General features: G+C 41.7%; 1 protein-coding gene and 1 non-coding gene across 2 annotated transcripts; both read right to left on the reverse strand.

Annotated features, from left to right (window-relative positions):
• Nucleotides 1-13,940: 13,940 nt before the first annotated feature.
• LOC147884226 (GTP-binding nuclear protein Ran1B-like) lies at nucleotides 13,941-16,631 on the reverse strand. The gene is made up of 8 exons (XM_087398347.1): nucleotides 16,444-16,631; nucleotides 16,193-16,259; nucleotides 16,029-16,085; nucleotides 15,826-15,943; nucleotides 15,649-15,738; nucleotides 15,382-15,561; nucleotides 15,167-15,244; nucleotides 13,941-14,388 (listed from the first exon to the last, which is right to left on the reverse strand). Exons 1-8 carry the CDS (start codon nucleotides 16,444-16,446, stop codon nucleotides 14,319-14,321), a joined length of 663 nt encoding a protein of 220 aa, XP_087254473.1. The 5' UTR covers nucleotides 16,447-16,631; the 3' UTR covers nucleotides 13,941-14,318.
• Nucleotides 14,981-15,109, reverse strand: LOC147884227 (small nucleolar RNA snoR83). Its single transcript, XR_015543732.1, has one exon. It is a non-coding gene; the product is annotated as a small nucleolar RNA snoR83 (small nucleolar RNA).
• Nucleotides 16,632-17,874: the final 1,243 nt, after the last annotated feature.

Below are 17,874 nucleotides of genomic sequence, written 5' to 3' on the forward strand. Positions count from 1 at the left end.
TAAGTCGTGAAGCTTACACATTTGTTTTCAAAATTTTCAAGTCTACTATTTTGGGAAAGTATAAGAAGTCTACAGTGCCCCTACCCACACCTTCGTCTGTGAGATGTGCACGGCGAGAAACAAACCAATGTGCAAGAGAAATGTTGCGAGGGTACCATTGCGTTAGGGGTACAATGACTTGGAAGAGTAAAAAGAAATCTGGCTTGCAAACCTTTGAGATGAATGCTTTCAACAATGTCTACTTAGATGTTGAGAAACTGCAACAAGCAATGGTCAAATTCTATGGCATGAGAGAAGATGGTAAGAGGAAATCCATTATAGCATCAGGTTCAAATCGATGAGATGTATTATGAAAGGTTCAGGATGGTTGTGAAAGAGTTTATGCAATTAATGGTGAAAGCACGTGGGGAGTCACACATTACGCATTACATGGTAATCTTGGCACCATCGTAATATTTAGCACTTGCTTTATAAACAGTTTTTGTTGCTGATTTGATTCTCATCCTGTTTGCAGCATATTCTCTATGCACACGGACCATGGTTTGTACAAAATTGGGGTCCTTTGATACACAAGGCATGGAGAAGCCGCACTATAGAGCCAAGGCAGCCTACTTCAAGAACTCAAGGCATGGTGGTGGTGTCACTCGCAGCAATGCATTGCATGAGACGTTCGACTGGTTTTCCCCTCAACCTTCCCCTCAGCCTTCCCCTCGGCCTTCCCCTCCCCATGAGATCCCTCTCCCGATCGAACAAAATGTGTTCGATAACCTCCCGGATATAGAGAGGCTTCCTGAGGGTCAACAGACTGCTAGGAAGAGCACCATCTTCCCTCTCCCGAGATACAGCCCATGGTAGAGATGACCCCTGTGCCCATGAGGAGGGTAAAGTAGACTCCGAGGAAGCCCCATCCCAAAGAAGGCCAAATCTCCAGACGTCAGGGAGAGGAGGACTCAAAGGAGGACCAACACAGACAGGATTAACGAAAGAAGTTCAAGGCAGACAGGAGGCCATGGGAAGGTGTTCGGGTACTTGTAATGCCCCCACCAAGAGTCAGGAAGCCGTACCGAGCAAAACCAAGAGCGCGGGCCCTGAGGGAGATTAGGCAAATACAGAAGACCACCGACAACTTGATCCCGTGTGCTCCCTTCCAACGTGTGGTACGGGAGATCGCACAAGGATACAAGGATGACGTGCGCTTCAGCACAAGAGCTATGGGGGCGCTCGAAGAGGCTACAGAGCAAGTGACCACCGCTCTGTTCGAGGACGCCAACTTGTGTGTTATCCCTGCAAAGCGCGTCACGGTCATGGACAAGGACATGGCTCTTGCGAAGCGGCTACGGAGTGACCCAAGTTTGAAGCCCTAGATTCTCTTGCAGCCCACTCTTAGGACTTAGACCACCCCCTGCCCTTGAAGGCACTATCTTGTATCTAAGGCCCAAGGGTCGATTTTTTTAAATAAAATATATCGACATTCTCTACACTCTCGCATTGTTGTATATTTTCCATTTCAATGCTTGCAATAAATGATCATTTTAAGTTAAGTTTTGAATTCTGTCAAATCCTGAAGGAATTTCACCGTCGCGTAGAAGGGAAAAGTGTCCGGCACGTCGCCAGACCCCAAAGCCCAAAACCCGCCACGGCATGAATTTGGGCATTCTGGACTTGCCAGAATGCCCAAATTCGCGCTGTGGCGAGTTTTGGGCTTTCTGGGTCGCCAGTCCAGAATGCCCAAATTCGCACCATGGCGGGTTTTGGGCTTTCTAGGGTCTTGTCGACGTGCCGGACACTTTTCCCTTCTGCGTGACGGTGAAATTCCTTCAGGATTTGACAGAAATGAACTCTTGATACCCAAAATCGATGAAAATGATACTAAATTGGCTAGAAATTTATTAAATTAACATAATTAAAATGATCGAGAAAATATATCATCGACTTAAAAATAATACAATGGAATTCATGACGAGCAATGATAACTTAAAACAAATAATAAAGACATGTAGTCATGTATCCATTGAAATATCCATTTAAATATATGTTTATATACAAAAGGCCTCACAGGCTAACTTTCTTCTTGGCTAGTTCGAGTACATCGAGAATAGGGGTCTTTGAATCCCCTAGTGGATTCCTAGATATAAATCTAGCCGCAACAGCACTAACATCCTCCTCTCCTACTGCCAAAGACATAGCCGTTGCCGTTAATGCCCTGCCATGAATGTTCGATCCAAAGGCATTGATAGCAGCCAGGTGGTGTACCAAAATGACTTTGTCGGCATTCCGAGTAATCTTGGAGTATCCGATAGCGCACGACAATGCCTTGCACTTCAACAACTCCGAAGGACCTCGTGAAAGACCACGATATGCTCTGCGACTTTGCCAAGTTAATGGGCCAAAGAATGATCTCGCCCAAATGTGCTGCGAACATTACCCCGTCGAGATGAGAATTCATCAAGCTTGAACGCATCCTGCAACAGTTTAACAAACATTAGAAGACCGATAAAACAAATTATACTGAAAGAACATCAAAATAAAAATTATTGTTCGAACTTACCACTACAGCGTCATTGGCTTCTATCCCTTCCTTATTTGCAATGTTGATGGAACCAGGTGCTATGTGATGTTCCATTTGGGAGGTGGACGCTTTCTCCTGACCTGTGTTGGAGGTGGAAGCTTCTACTTGAGAGGGTTGTGCATCGTATACGGACATGTCTGCATCCCTCATTGAAACCAGCGTCGTCAAGAGAAAGTCTTCCATTGTCTGGTCTTCAGTACCTAAAACCCCGGGATCTTTGACACTTGTGTCAACATCGAACCTCGATAGGACTCCGAGTGCCTCATCCTCTCGTAGTCCAAAAAGAATCTCTATGTCATGGAGGAATACATACTTTTCTCCATCGATGATGAGGGGGGACAAGGACCATAATTCTGAGTTTGGGTTAATGGTCTCCGATGCAGATTCTTGCTCTACTGAGGGCTCTTGAAGTAGGCTTAGTGCTTGAGCTGCTTCCATCTCCTCTGTTGGATCGTCAAGACTCTCTTCCATGTAGATGTCCGAGTCTAGTCTAGGGATGACCAAATCAGCAGTTCTAATAGAGGGGGTGCTAGACGATGAGGCTTCTTCCTCTAAATTTCCTTCTTGGAGAAGGAAGATGAATGTAATCTCCCATGAAAGGAATTTGGTGCCTGTATTTCCTATGATTCCTGCATCTAGGATGTCTTGAACTTCGATTGTCCTAAACCCTTCACCTGTAAGGTTGTCACAAAAGCGGGCCAAGCGGCGCTTTACAAACTTGGGTTCCTCTACGAACAGATACTTTATGTAATCTATGGGAACCCATCTCTTTGAAGTATGGTCAAGTGTATAGGCAAAATTTGAGAAATTATCTTGCATGTAAAGGATGAGATATGAGAAGTCATCCTTGGCTCGCATATATGTGCCTAGGACATCTAAAGTCCTATCAAACACTAAAAATAGCTCTTCCTCACGATCTGCAAATGCAGTTCGTGAGATGAAGTCATGGAACACAGTTCTAGCTGAATCCATGGCAAATAGCAGTTGATACACGGAGTAACTTCTAAGGACGGGAGTTTCTATGGCTCTCTAAATGTGAAAGTGAGAATGTGATGTAAAAAGGGCTCTTGCCCCTTAATATATATCAAAACCCTAAAAATTAAAATTAATCATAAAATCCCCAAAATTTTTGAAAAACATTTACCACCATGAACTGAAAGGAGAAAACATTAAAAGAAATAACATTTTAATTTAATTGTCCATCATCTTTTGAAGCAATAACTAGGATTTGACAGACAAAAAATTAAATGCTGCACTAGTCAAACACATTGTTAGCAATTTTCAAAGTTGCAGGAGGAATGAAATTGGCACTATGCATGCACTTCTCCACACGACGGCTGATCTTACCACCATTTAAGGTAAAGTAGAAGGACTCTGACATGCCATCCTCCATGACCAATAAGTGTTCTCGCACATCCCTTAGAGTCCATTGCGATGTGACATTCACATTTGACATCTCCCTCTTCAACATCAATAGACAAACTTACCCCCATATTGTCTTCATCATTAGAGTCTAGGGGAAGCCACCGGCCATTTGTTTTCTTCCAGCGCCTGTACTGAAAAGCTAAATACAACATTTGGCGTGACAAATGGTATCTAATAACCACATTGTCTTTACATGCGTGACATTGAAACACATCACCCTTTTAGTCACCTGACCTGGTTCCCCAATTCATCCCAAGTAAATCTTCAAGAGCATTTTCATCTACATGCTTGCAGGACCACATAGTTTTTGTTCTATGCATATGTATATTCTGAAATAAAAAGGCAAAAATGTGCAGAGGCATAAACCAAGATAACCTTGCCCATTTGGATCAAATGTAAACTTCATGGCCATGCCCACATCCTTTGCAATCTTGTCCTTGTACGATTGCAATGTCCTCGAGTCCACATTGCTGCAAATGTCTTGAAGTTGTGGTGGTGCAATGGTTTGTAGACGGCCATGGCTTGATGATGTCGTTGGAGTGATGTATGTTGCATTATACCAATACACATTCTTCATTTGCAAGGAGTCCAACTTCTCCCCAGCATGCATTTGCTTACCTAAATCCTCATGAATCGCAGTGAACTTGCCTATGAATGATTCAACTGGTTCCCACTTCTCGAGGTCCGAAGGGAAGACATCTGCCACCATGAATAAGAGCTCTTAGAAACCAAACACAAAATTTCCAAATGGACTCATTACACTTACAGGTGAAAAAGGTACATAGATAGAAAGGCTCACAGTGTGATGGTATCCTAGATTGATTGAATGATGGAGGAAACCGCATATCTTTTCCCATGTAAATTTGCGAGCCATCCTTTCTTCCCAAACTTGAACTTCAAGATGCGCCCCTTCCACTCATGCAAGATGTCACCTTTCTTACTCTTGGGAAGCTTATGTGGACCTTTGGTTGATCCTTTCATCACTATCCAGTCATTTAAGCTGTAGGTGCAAGGGATCTAGTCATCCAATGCATTTCTGGTGTTGTGGAAGACACAAGAGGTCACAACATTGTGTGGTCTTGTAGCCTTTCTCCTCACCATGCTTGCAGAGGTTGCAACAGTAAGAATGGGACTCCTACACAAGGCAATGCAGCTCCAATAAAGGCACAAAAGAGGGAGAAGGAGAGGGACAGAGCAGCAGCAACAGAGGCACAAGAGAGGGAGAAGGAGAGGGACAAAGCAGCAGCAACAGAGGCACAGGAGAGGGAGAAGAAGAGGGACAGAGCAACAGCAACAGAGGCACAAGAGAGGGAGAAGAAGAGGGACAGAGTAACTCCAACAGAGGCACAGGAGAGGGAGAGGGGAGAGAGAGAGAGAGAGAGAGAGAGAGAGGAGCTCCAGCAAGCAGGCCAGAGCAGGAGGGAGCAGAGAAAGAGGGGGGAGAGGAAAAATGCGTGGGATTTGATTCAAATCTAAGTGATTTGGCAGGTTGGACCAGAACAGTGGGGGGCAGAGGTCCTAGAAAGAGGGAGGGGAGAAGAAAAATTCGCCACAAGGGCCCTACCATCCCATTGAAGGTAGTTTTAGGCTCATGTGGAGGAGGTGCACCTGGTAGGAGGGTCAAACATGGGTTAAGAGGGGGGGGGGATGGTTTGGGTGGTCCCTAGTGTAAGGGGAGCAACCAATAAGGGTTCTCTGCAGGCCTGCCCATCCTCCACCTCAACATACCATTGCCCCACACCTTCTAGCACTCTCATTGGTACACCTCAAATCACTCTCTAATCCCTTGAAATTAGGAAACACTAATTGGAGGCCGTTTTGAGACCCCAATTCTCTCTAATGAGCCTCGTCACGAAAACCCCAACCTCCTGAGATATTGAAACCTGATTTTACGGAGGCAGGCAAGTTAACTGATACATGGGAGAAGGAGGTTGTGAAAGAAAAAGTGATTAAGAAACCCATACAGAAAACCCAGACTGGAGAGGGTGATGAAGATGAGGTAGATGACACATATGAGAGAATTAAGTATACTCTAGTTATGGAATTGTATTGCCAATTTTTTATATTTGAATGGTTTCAATAGACAAGTGTTCTTAAGACATATTAAAATCCTTATGCTTTGAATGTTTTGAACATTTAGTTGTTCCCATTAATTTGTTGTTGAGGATGGTTATGAAGATGATATAGATGACACATATGGAAGAATTGAGTAGACTCCAATTATGGAATTATATTGACAATTTTGTGATTTTGAATTATTTGAATAAACAAGTGTTCTTAAGACATTTGAGAATCCATATGAGTTGAATGTTTTGAAGAAGGCATTTAATTTTTCCTATTAATTTGAAATACTTTATGTGATACTACAAAGTTTAACTTAAGAATTTTGATAAGATTATGTTACTACACGCAAGATTAAAAGTTATATCATGTAGTTTTTCTATTGAAAATAAAAGGTCAAAGGAAAAAAATTATAGACTTCTTGATTTTTCTAAATACATTGACATTGTCCTCTATAGTCGAGGTCCTTCATAATTTGCGGGCATTATGTACCAAAATTGATAGGATTTTAAAAGTTTTGAAAAATTCACTACGCAAAATATGACCTTTTTTATTAAAAAAATAATTTTAATGAATTTTTTAGGGAATCTTAAAACAGGTACCAATGTTACATATCTGAATTAGATGTTACACTGTTGTAAGCTTCCTCAAGAAGAACGATTTAACATCCATTGATTCACTTTCCAATTATTCAAATACACGATGTTAGTCGGCCATCCATCTGAAACTTGCTCAAGGTAAGTAGCTAGAAAATCCAGCTCCGGTCGTTTGAGGCCATACTGTCCTTTCAACACCTCCCACGATTTCCATCCTACAGTTCTTTTATCCCAAAGATCAATCCACAACCTGATGCCTTTCCGATGGAGACGTCTCGCAATTACCATATTAGACTCAGCTAGAGGTCCATTTTTAAATGGTAAAGCCCTGCTCCACCAAATCCACTCCCCCAAACTCGCATCTCCACGAAGCCCACTTCTGCCTCGCTATTGCAGGTGCATCCCCGCCTCCTTCCATGCCCGTACCAGCCCCTCAATCAGATCTGAGCCCTTAATTTTTAGAGGGAACTCGGAGAAAATCTTATGGTACCACGAGGCACCTGGCCAGTTCCCCACGTTCTTTCCCTTCGCCATCTCCACCGACCATTTTAGAATTTGTATCCATGGAGCATTTGCCTCAATTAAAACAGGCATCCATTTACAAAGCAGAGACTTGTTTTTGACTTCAGCATCTACTAACGCCCTTATTCTTTGGTGTCGATCACCTGCCAAGAAATGTAGTGAATGCGTCTTTTCCCATTCTCTTCAGCCCATAAAAAGGTCCTAAAGAGTTTTCCTACTTCCAGCCAGTGGCTCTTTCTGAAGTGCCACACTGAGGCTAAGTAAGTGGTAGATGCAGAAAGGATATGCTGCAACACTAATAACCTTGCATTCCACCCTAGTGGGAGACTACTCCAATATGCTTCTGCTTGAGCTTATTCTTAGTCCACTCAAATCTTTGACGCAGTGTGATCCCTATTCCAATTAGAGAGCCCAAGTATCTGATTATCTCCCCTTTTTCCACCCACTAGACTCCCAACCACTGAGGCATGACCCCCTGATCTAGCCTGAAGGCGAAGGCCTTCGCCAGGTGACACACTGAGCCTGAGGCCTGACAAAACACTTGAATTTCCCTGAAAAGATTTGATACGCTGTCTTGATCTACAAGAGAAACAGAAAGCATGTCATCGGCAAACAGTTGAACCACCCATTGGCTGCCATTAGGCAGCTGAAGTCCTTTGATCCTTCCTTGACTCACCTCGTTCTTGATCATGGCCATCAGTGGGATAGTAAGGGGAAGCCTTGCCTCACAGATCTTTCTAGTTCATATCTTCCAACCACACCCTCGTTGGCCGCAGCATTACCAAATAGCATCATCACTTTCTTACTGAAGCCTTCTCCAAATCCCAAGCATTTCAGGACAGCAGCAATATAGTCCCATCTGATCCTGCCATACGCCTTATCCAGATCTATGCTGAAGAACAAGCACCTTTGGTCCACCATCTCGGCATGGTCTATAGCAGTGGACATATTCAAAATGTTTACAAAAATGTCTCTAGATTTGATGAAACCTGACTGCTCTTTGTCCACAATAGAACAACATATCTCCCTTATTCTTAAGGCCAGGGACTTGGCATAAGAGAGGTTGAGCATAGTTATGGGGCGCCAGTCCCCAACAGCTAACCTAGCCTGTCTCTTGGGGAATAACTTAGCCAGGCCTGCATTGGACGCCTTAGAGAGGGAGCCTCTGTCTACAGCCTGATTGGCCATCTCGACTAGATCTACTTTGACTAGGTCCCAGAAGTGGATGAAGACTTCCAGTGTTAGGCCATGTCATTTGAGTCCTGAATCCTATCAATATTCTCTCTCACGTATTTCCTTTTTACAGACTGGAAGAACAGTTTAGACGGGCATCCCCAACCTGCAAAAACCACGTTAGTCTACTCCTCACATAGGCTTCTTGTGCAGCCTCCAACTCCCACGCGGAGGTAGCCGCCTCGACTTCAGCTAGGCAAGTGGAGATAATACTATCCTGAGGTTCGTCTTCCACTGCCAAGCGCAGTGATTTGCTAATCTCGGCTAATAGACCATCCTCCTTGCACTTTCTCCTTTTCTCCTCTACCCACCACGCTCTTGCCTTCAGAAAAATAGCTCTCAATGATGTATCCCACCTTTACACGAGGTCCGCTACACCCGCTGCAGCCTCTTTCCATGTCCTTCAAATCATCTTAAAGAAGCCTCTGCTCTTCAGCAACCTGTTATCAAGCTTGAAGGGACGATCCATCGACCTCCCGCATGCAAGCGGGATGGAGAAGCACCACACAAGGAACATGATCTGATTAGCAAGAGGAACGACCCCCGAACGGGGGTTTTCATCCACCACCCCTCATCTGAAGCATATAAGTTGTATAGCCTCCCCACTCTAAACTCTCCGCCCACCTCCTGTTGTTCCACGAAAACCCCTCAAGGCCCTTCCCATCCAGCTCAACACAGTCCATAGGCCTAAAGAAAGAGCAAGATCCTCCCAGGCCTCTCTCTCAAGACCACTCAGAGATCTTTTCCCGTGCGATATATCCTCTACCCGCTCAGAAGCCAGTTAGAGACTTGAATCGAATCCTTTAATTCCTCCCAGCATTTGCACCTCTCACTCACACCATTTGGGGCGTACACACCAGCCACCTTGAAGAGAAAGCCCTCAACAGACAACTCTATCCCAACAAACCAACCATCTACAGACTTGCATACTTCCTTTGCTCCGAATCCTAGCTTTACCAACACCGTTGAACCTCCTTTACCCTGATGAGGGCAATTCACAAATGCTTTGAAACCTGCTTTAGAGATCGAAAACCAGAAGCTATCCTCAGACCGCATTTGATTTTTTGCAGCAACACTACGTCGGGGTTTCTATGCCGAATTACCTTGACACACGTGTTATGCTTGTTCTTGTCACAGCATCCTCTCAGGTTCCAACACTAGATCTCTTTACCTCCGTGGATGCTTTGTTACCTCCCTTACTATGCCAAGGCTCTGCAGGAATTTTTGAAAAATTGGAGATGGGTTTCTTTGCCCAGAGACGCCCCATGGGCCATATCCTTGAGTCTCGTCGAGACACCCTTCAGTCCTTGTCTTTGCTCCTTGGGTCGACTTGCATTTGTTCTTTCTTCCAGAACCCGTTTTTTGAGGTTCGCCTCTGGTCGTCAGTCGTAATATCCTCCATACCAGCACTGGAATTGTCCAGATCATCTTCCATCCGCAGCTCCTCCTGTACCATATCTTCCGTTTCGTGTGGGATGGCTGTCGTCTCACAAACCTGACTTTGCCCTTTTGCTGATGGCAGATATGGTGAACCGGTGAACCATCATAGAATTCCTGTGTAACATAAGGCAAAACTTAATTAAAACGGCCTTTATTTTTCATTGGAGAAATTCAATTAGGTGAAAAGGTAGAGATAGCCCAATTAAGCTAAGGTCAACACAAATAACTTTAAATTTCCATGCTAAGGGGTATTTAGACTCAAGATTTTGCCCACTCGTAGGGTTTCTAGTATGCTACATGAAACGTTAATATAAAAGCTCTTTAAATCCTTACTCTCCTAAATAAGAAAGGAGGGGGCCCTTCCCTCATAAATAAGGGGATATCCTCCATATTCAATCTCCCCTTCGCTTTACCACCCCTCCCTCAATTAGTTGATCATCTTTACTTCCCATTTACCTATTCTAAAGGCCGTTAATATCAATACATTATTCCATACATATAACTTAACCAAGTGAGGAGAAACATAATTGAAAGGTCTTTATTTTCAATGGAGATATTCAATTGATTTGTTAGGTGAAAAGCATGAAATAGCCCAATTCCTTTATCCTCTGAAGTCTTTCCACTACCCTACATGTAGATGTTATTGTGAAGGATGTATAATATAAGGGTTTCATATTAGTATCCTCATAAATAAGAGGGGAGGGCTCCCCTCATAAATAGAGGGCATTCCTCATTTATCACTCTCCCCCTTTCCTTTCCTACCCCTCCCCTCCTTCCTCTTCCATTATACATTGTGCATGAATGAGAACTAAATGCAATATCCCTTTTCAAAAGTAAAAATTTGAGACTTTTTTAATCATAATTGAAAACAAGATTGTAGACACATACAATGATATGGTGGTGTAGGGACTTAGTCTATTTTGGTGTGTAGTACTTGGGTACTACATATACCAAGTACTTGTACTTCATTTGCATTGAGTTTTTATGTGACCACTTGTGCACCTATGTTCACAACCTTTCTCCATTTTCTCCATCATGTTGTATCAGAGCTTCACTCACTAGCACCTGGTTCCTACCTTGCTTCTTGTTGATAGTAGCCAAGTTAAGCCATTTAAGTGTGAATTTAGGAATGGCCCATTCGAAGCTAGCGAAGCAGATTCTATAGTGCCTAAGGCAACAATGGGTCTTTTTTGGTGTAGGTAGAATCATGATTGGCCATATTGATTTTGACTAGGGCAAGGACGTGGATGATTGGTAATCCACAACGGGATTCATATCCCCTACTAAGACAAGAAGTCCTCATGTGAGTTATCACAAGTAACAAAGATACACTCTCTTATAGCTTGTCAGAATGTGCCATGTGGGTAAGGTATTTTTGGCTCACTTGCCTAATGGACCAAATCAATATCCACACCACCAAGGGAATCTCACTATATGCAAAAGTCAAAATGGCCTTTTCTTTGCCACAATGCATGATCAAAGGGAGCAAGCACATTGACTTTTGGGAGTGTGAGTTCATAGCAGAATACTTTGAGAGAACGCGTTTGACAAGAGTTTGATAGACAAAACTTGTGGATGTGAGAACTTTGGAGTTGCAAGGAGATCCTTAGAGGCTAGAGAGCCACACCTTGTAAATTTGAGGGCCATGATGAATATCAATCCTTTTTGCCAATGTGGTCCCCATTCTTATAATGATTCATCCAACTCATTGCCATAAGAAGGGCAACTTTGATCTTTGAAAGGTCAAATCTATTTTGCAATTGGAGAATGCCATAATGTAGAGTACCTAAGGTAGCTATGTACAAAATACCTTGACTCTATCCAATATAAAACGACAAAATGTAAAATATATGCAACCCTTATAAAGGAAGAAGCCACCCTTCTTACTTAAGGCCGCAATAATGATAATGACTACCAATATTGTGTGTCATCTATCCAAAGGATTTGATTTTTTCCATAATGTGTACCTTGATTTTATAATGAGTAATGACAAGGTCATACTAGCATTCAAGATGCGATGCTGCATGGATATTGGCCTCATTTTTTATAAGAAAATTTTTTCATATGCTATGTGGAGGTATGACAATTTTCTAGCTATCCTTTAAATCTAGTCCAATGTAGAATTTGCAAAGGTTTTATGTGGGAAAGAAAAGAAATAAAGTGTGAAGTAACTAGAGGCAAAGGATGATTGATATATCCTTTTAACGAAGAAAGTAAAAAGTCAAATGTTGCCTTGAAGACCCTATTTGATAAAATCAAGATCACCTATTGAAGATCAATGCAAGGCATAAAGGATGAGAAAGTTATGCTTTCCCCATTGACTCAATGTAAGGAACAAGAGTTGGGCCTAATGAAATGTTAGAATAGTTCAAAGAATGTGCTCAATGTTTTTGTTAATGTGTGTTTTTTCTCATTGTGTAAGATATATGGGTATAATTATGTGTGCCCCTATTTTGTGCAAGCATAATCATATAGAAGATGGAAGATGCATGAGCAAATAAAGGCGTTCTCTTTTTTTTTTTCTCATTGTTGTGCAAGCATAATTATATAGAAGATGGAAGATGCAAGAGCAAATAAAGGCTGGCTCAAAGTACAATTAGAGCATCAATAATTTTTTATTATCTTTGCTCAAGTGATGAGTCTTGAAGACATTTCTTATTGCATTTTAAAAATATATATATATTTAGCTTGACTATGAGTCTTCACATTTCTTATTGCATTTAAAATATATATATATAGCTATACCCTCAAATGTTTTATTTATATATAATTAACATCAAGCGTTGTCTAGCTTTTGTTTTGTTCATTTTACCAAAAACTAGAGCAGATTGTAATGGCTTCGACTATCTATGTCCATGCCATTTTTTAGCACATTGAAGGTGCACAACTTGAGAAGAGAGGACCCACACCTTGTATAGATTTGGATTTTGCATCAAAATATCTCTAAGAAACCTTATAAGCTTATGGATTTCATTTACGTCATAAGGCTGCTTCAAGTTGCACCATTATCCTTTTTTAATTCTACAGCCCTGGTAAATTTATTGTAGCATTGTCTATCATCTTTAATGTGTGCTAGATATTGTTGCAATAGCTTTGGATATTTTATAATGTTATACTTATTATTTCGATAGTAGCATAAAGATATTTTGAAGCAAGCACCTAGAAATAAGATGTCCCAGGCCTTTGAAATGATGAGTATTAATTGCTTTGAAATGATGAGTATAAATTGCTTCTTAGTGTAAGTGTAAGATAATTTTGCACGGTCTTAAAAGAAATGTAGATAATGTGTTTAATTTTCCAGCAATGACCCTAAATCTATGATATGTAGAGAAAAGCAAGTCCATCAACTCATACCAATTGTTATTGACCAAGTCTCTCATCATGTAGATGTCACATAGTGACTCCAAAAGAGCTATAGCTCTGCACTCCCTCAATTTATGAGTTATCAAAATGTACAAGTCACTTTGATTCAAACCCTCTACAAACATTAATAGATCGTTCGTTCTCTCTCTCCATTTGGTATTTGTAATTTCATATAGACCCATGAGATCTACTAAAATTTGATCTCTCTTTAAGAACTCTCTCTACAATCTTCATTTCAACTAATATAAAAGACTCATTTTACTTCAGTTATTACTCCTACAAATGTAAGGATAAAACATTTTTTCAATTGACCATACAACATTCACTCGTAGATATATAGCATAGCATAAAGTATTAACCCCTTTTTACACAAATGACAAATGCAAAAAAGATCGAATGGCAAGAATGGCAAGAAGGATTAAATATCAACATGGACGGCCACCCTAAGGGGAATATGGCTTTACTCATCACCAAAACCTACTTAGATATATATATATATATAGAGAGAGAGAGAGATTAACCAAAAGATGTAACATACCTGCAAATATTCTTACTAGTCCTTTCAAAAAGTAGAAACAATCTATATCTGACAACCGGTAGATTCAACACCCCAAAAAAGCAGCGCCCCAGCAAAGCACATTCGACCTTGGCATATACAACTCAACGATGCAAAGAAGCCACAGCCATCAGCAAGCCTCACTAATCTCTGCCTAAGAGCATACACCTAAGTATAGGTCACTGAAAACCCATACTGCATCTGGCCATATTCGTCATCATTTTCTCCTTCATTAGGGCATGTGACATTAATTTGACAAACAAGCCCCTAAAAGCAGGCTCCAATATCAGAAATTAGGTACGCCCCCTACTTGTGTGATAATGTTTTCCAACAGCAGATCTACTGGAAGGCATTACAATTGATGTGCTCTTCAACTACAAGAAATCAGGAAAATAGCCTCTGCAAATAGACTTTGCATTGAGCTGTATTTCCTTCTCAGAAACCTCTCCACAGAAAGTCTACAAGAAGCCGCACACTTAGATTTTCATCTTTCACAAGCCCAAAAGAAATTCACCCCCTATCTGCAGGAGGACAACACAAAAATACTAGCTAGCTAATCAAATGCCTCATCCTCATCATCTGGCAAGGGCTGCGCAGCAGCTGCTGCCAATTCCGCCTCATACCTGCAAGTCATTGAAGCAGACAATTAATATTTCTTTCTAGTCTTACAATTAAAAACGAATACACCAGCCAAGAATTGATTACAATAAACAGCCCACAGATAATTCCAACAAACAACCCAAGGCTTCTTTTCTAGACCACAAATAGGGAACAATATGCCCTACAACTCTTTACATCAACGATGAACCCCACTAAGCAGCCATATCCACACACTACAGCATCCCTACATGCATGAAATGTCATAAGCATGATGACATGTCTGCTTAGTTGCTCAGACACCCGTCGCAGAACCAGCATGCAAAGCTTGAATCATATCTTTAACGTAGAGTCCAGATAACCACGCTAAGAGATGTCAAACATCCGTACAGAGACTAGCATGCTAAGTTTGAAACAACAATTCAGACAACCATGCTAAGAATATACAACCCTCAAAACCACATTTCAGGTGATAGCTTTCCAAAGATGTGGATAGTGAAAACATAAGGTAAACGTTTAGTCCAAAAATTACAATCTACGTGAGAAAAACAAAGGTACAATCTACATGAGAAAAACAAAGGCCAACCAAGGGCGAAGCCCACATAACGTCAGATAGTAAAATGTGTGGTAAGCTACTATCAGAAAACACTCATATGCCTGTTGGCAGGAGTGCTGTCAGCGAAACTTCCATGCATTCTTATATGCCTCCCATGAATCAGATGAGCATTCATGAATCTCAGCTGGGATTACGAAGGCAATAACAGATACGACAAAACAATCATGACTAAAAGAGAGTAATCTTACATTTGTTGAGCAGCAAGGTCAATCTGAACTTCTGGGGGCGCTAGTGCTGGTGACTCCACAAAATGCAAATTTGGATCCCTGGAAATCCAAACTGTTTTGAGAAACCGAACTTGTGGACAAAAGAAGCCTTATTCTGTCTGCAATCATTTGAGCCTTCCTCTTCAAACCAAGCATACAAGAAACCAAAGTCGACAAAACTCAGGATGGGTACAAACCCGGCTAGTTTCCTGGCGAGATAGAGGTATGGCTTCTCAAAGTTGTAGTTGCTCTTAGCCGATATTTCATAGTACTGAAGGTTTTTCTTTCTGTGAAACGTAACTTGCTTGGCTTTGACTTGCCTATTCTTGACATCAACCTTGTTCCCACATAGAACGATAGGAATGTTTTCACAAACCCTGCAAATTTAAACAACATAGTAAGCGCCAACATGAGATTCAAAAACTCTTGCAATACATTTAAAAGGTGCACAAATCAGAGTGTACCTGCATAAATCACGGTGCCATGTCGGCACGTTTTTGTAGGTCAGCCTAGAAGTGACATCGAACATAATAATGGCACACTGTCCATGAATACTGTAAAACGCAAGCAAATACACAAATCAACCAACCAATCACTTGAACAGAAAATGCCACCGCGTAAACATGCTTCTCCTCACTTACTAGTAGCCATCGCGTAATCCTCCAAATTTTTCTTGTCCGGCAGTGTCCCAGCAGTAGAAACGTATTTTGCCGCAGTTAGTGAAGAAATCGAGGGGATGCACTTCAACGCCAATAGTTGCTGCAGGAAGCACGCATAAAACTTCTGAGGATAGATTGCTACATATATCGAGACGAATCTCATATAGTCAGGAGGAAGAACTTACGCTCATATTTTTTCTCAAACTCCCCAGTCAAATGGCGTTTGACGAACGTGGTTTTCCCTGTTACAAAACACAGGAGACGCTGAAACCTCAGCAGCGATATCCAAGGTTTTCTGCAGCAGCAAAAGCCACAAAGTAAATCTGCAATCGAGGCATAAAAGCTTCACCTGTTCCTCCATCACCCACGATAACGAGCTTGAAGCTGGGGCAATCTGCTTGCTGACCGGGAAGAGCCTAAAAACGAGACAAAGAGCAAGTTGTGAGGGGAACAGGGCCTGGAGTATGATTGAGCAAGAAACCCTAAAGAAGCGATACGCCGATTTGGAAAGAGGGGGGAAAAAAACAGAGGAGATGATCGAAGAAATAGGGTTAGGAAGGAGTTTGAAAACCTAAAAAAAGGAGGAGGCAAGTTACATACCATGGAAGATCGATGGAAAAAGGGATCGAAGGGAAGCTGGGGAGGAGGTGAAGATGAAGATCGGGGAAGACGGGATGCACAGAAAGAAGATTATTGAGGTTTGGAGGAGAGAGATCCTCAGCAGCTCACACAACACAAGGACACCACCAGTGCAGAGGAACACATTTCGGAAACAAGACCATGCCTATTTATTGGGATCCACAACCTCACCCTAGACCTCACATTTTCAAGGGTAGCCTAGAATTTCAATTTCAAGTTTTTTTTTTTTTAAACAAAAAAAACAAGACAAGATGAATTCTCATGAAGCATCATAAGGCCTGCCTCTCAGATGTGCAGCGTGGAAAACAGGGCGGAAAGTTGAGAGAGAGAGAGAGAGAGAGAGAGAGAGGGGGGGGGCGGAGGAGAGAGAGTAAATAAAAATAGGAGAATTTCTAGGGAAAAGAGAGAGAAAGAGAGAGAGAGAGAGAGAGAGAGAGAGGCGATTATGTGAAAGTTAGATTGTAGTTGCATTGGAATATGTCCAAATCTTAACTTAAGTAGTGGAGAAAGAATTTTTGGAAATCTAAATTCGTAATTTCACCTCTGAAACCACTAAGGCCACCTTTCAAGTAGGCCAAAAATCAAAAGAAGCCACTATTAGGATGGAAAGGAGAGCTCCGGGGGATCCTAGCACGACACAAAGCCAATGCAAAGCAACACATTTTTGCAAACAAGATGATGCTATTCAACCTATTTATTGGGAAGAACAAGGACACCCTAAGGCCTCACATTTGAAAGGTAGCCTAGAATTTCAAGGGTAATTTTTTTTTCAATAAATAGAAACTGATCGAAACGAGAGCTCCAGAGGATCCTAGCACGACACAAAATGATGGCAAAGCGAAGCCATTGTAGAGCAATGCATTTTTGCAGGCAAGACAATGCTTTTCAACCTATTACCCTAGGCCTCAATTTGAAGGGTAGCCCATAACTTCAATTTCCAAGTTTTTTTTGAAAAAATAAATAAATAGAAACCGGAATTAGGATGGAAAGGAGAGCTTCGAAGATCCTAGCACCACACAAAATGTTGGCAACATGAAGCCACTCCAACACTTAGCATTTTGCAAACAAGACAACCCTATTGAAGCTATTGATTGGGAAGAGAAAGGATACCCTAGGCCTCAAATTCAAAGGGTAGCCTAGAATTTTAATTTTAGGCATGATTTTTAAAAAACAAAATAAAAGAACAAGGCTGAACGGGGTTCATCTGGCCTACCTTACATTGTAAGAGCCTAAGACTCATTGAAATGCTGTGAACGTAAGTGAATGGTCCGACCAATGAATAAATTTTGTTCCTCTTTGTGTGTGCATTGTCGGTGTTGTTGCCCATAAGTTGTCTAAAGTAGACCCATGGATCGTGGTGGGTGCAAGGATGAGTTGTTCCATCTTTTTTGT

This window comes from Dipteris shenzhenensis, chromosome 27 (genome assembly GCF_047967505.1).
Source record: "Dipteris shenzhenensis isolate YYH24624 ecotype China chromosome 27, Dip_SZ_1.0, whole genome shotgun sequence".
NCBI classification, from domain to species: domain Eukaryota; kingdom Viridiplantae; phylum Streptophyta; class Polypodiopsida; order Gleicheniales; family Dipteridaceae; genus Dipteris; species Dipteris shenzhenensis.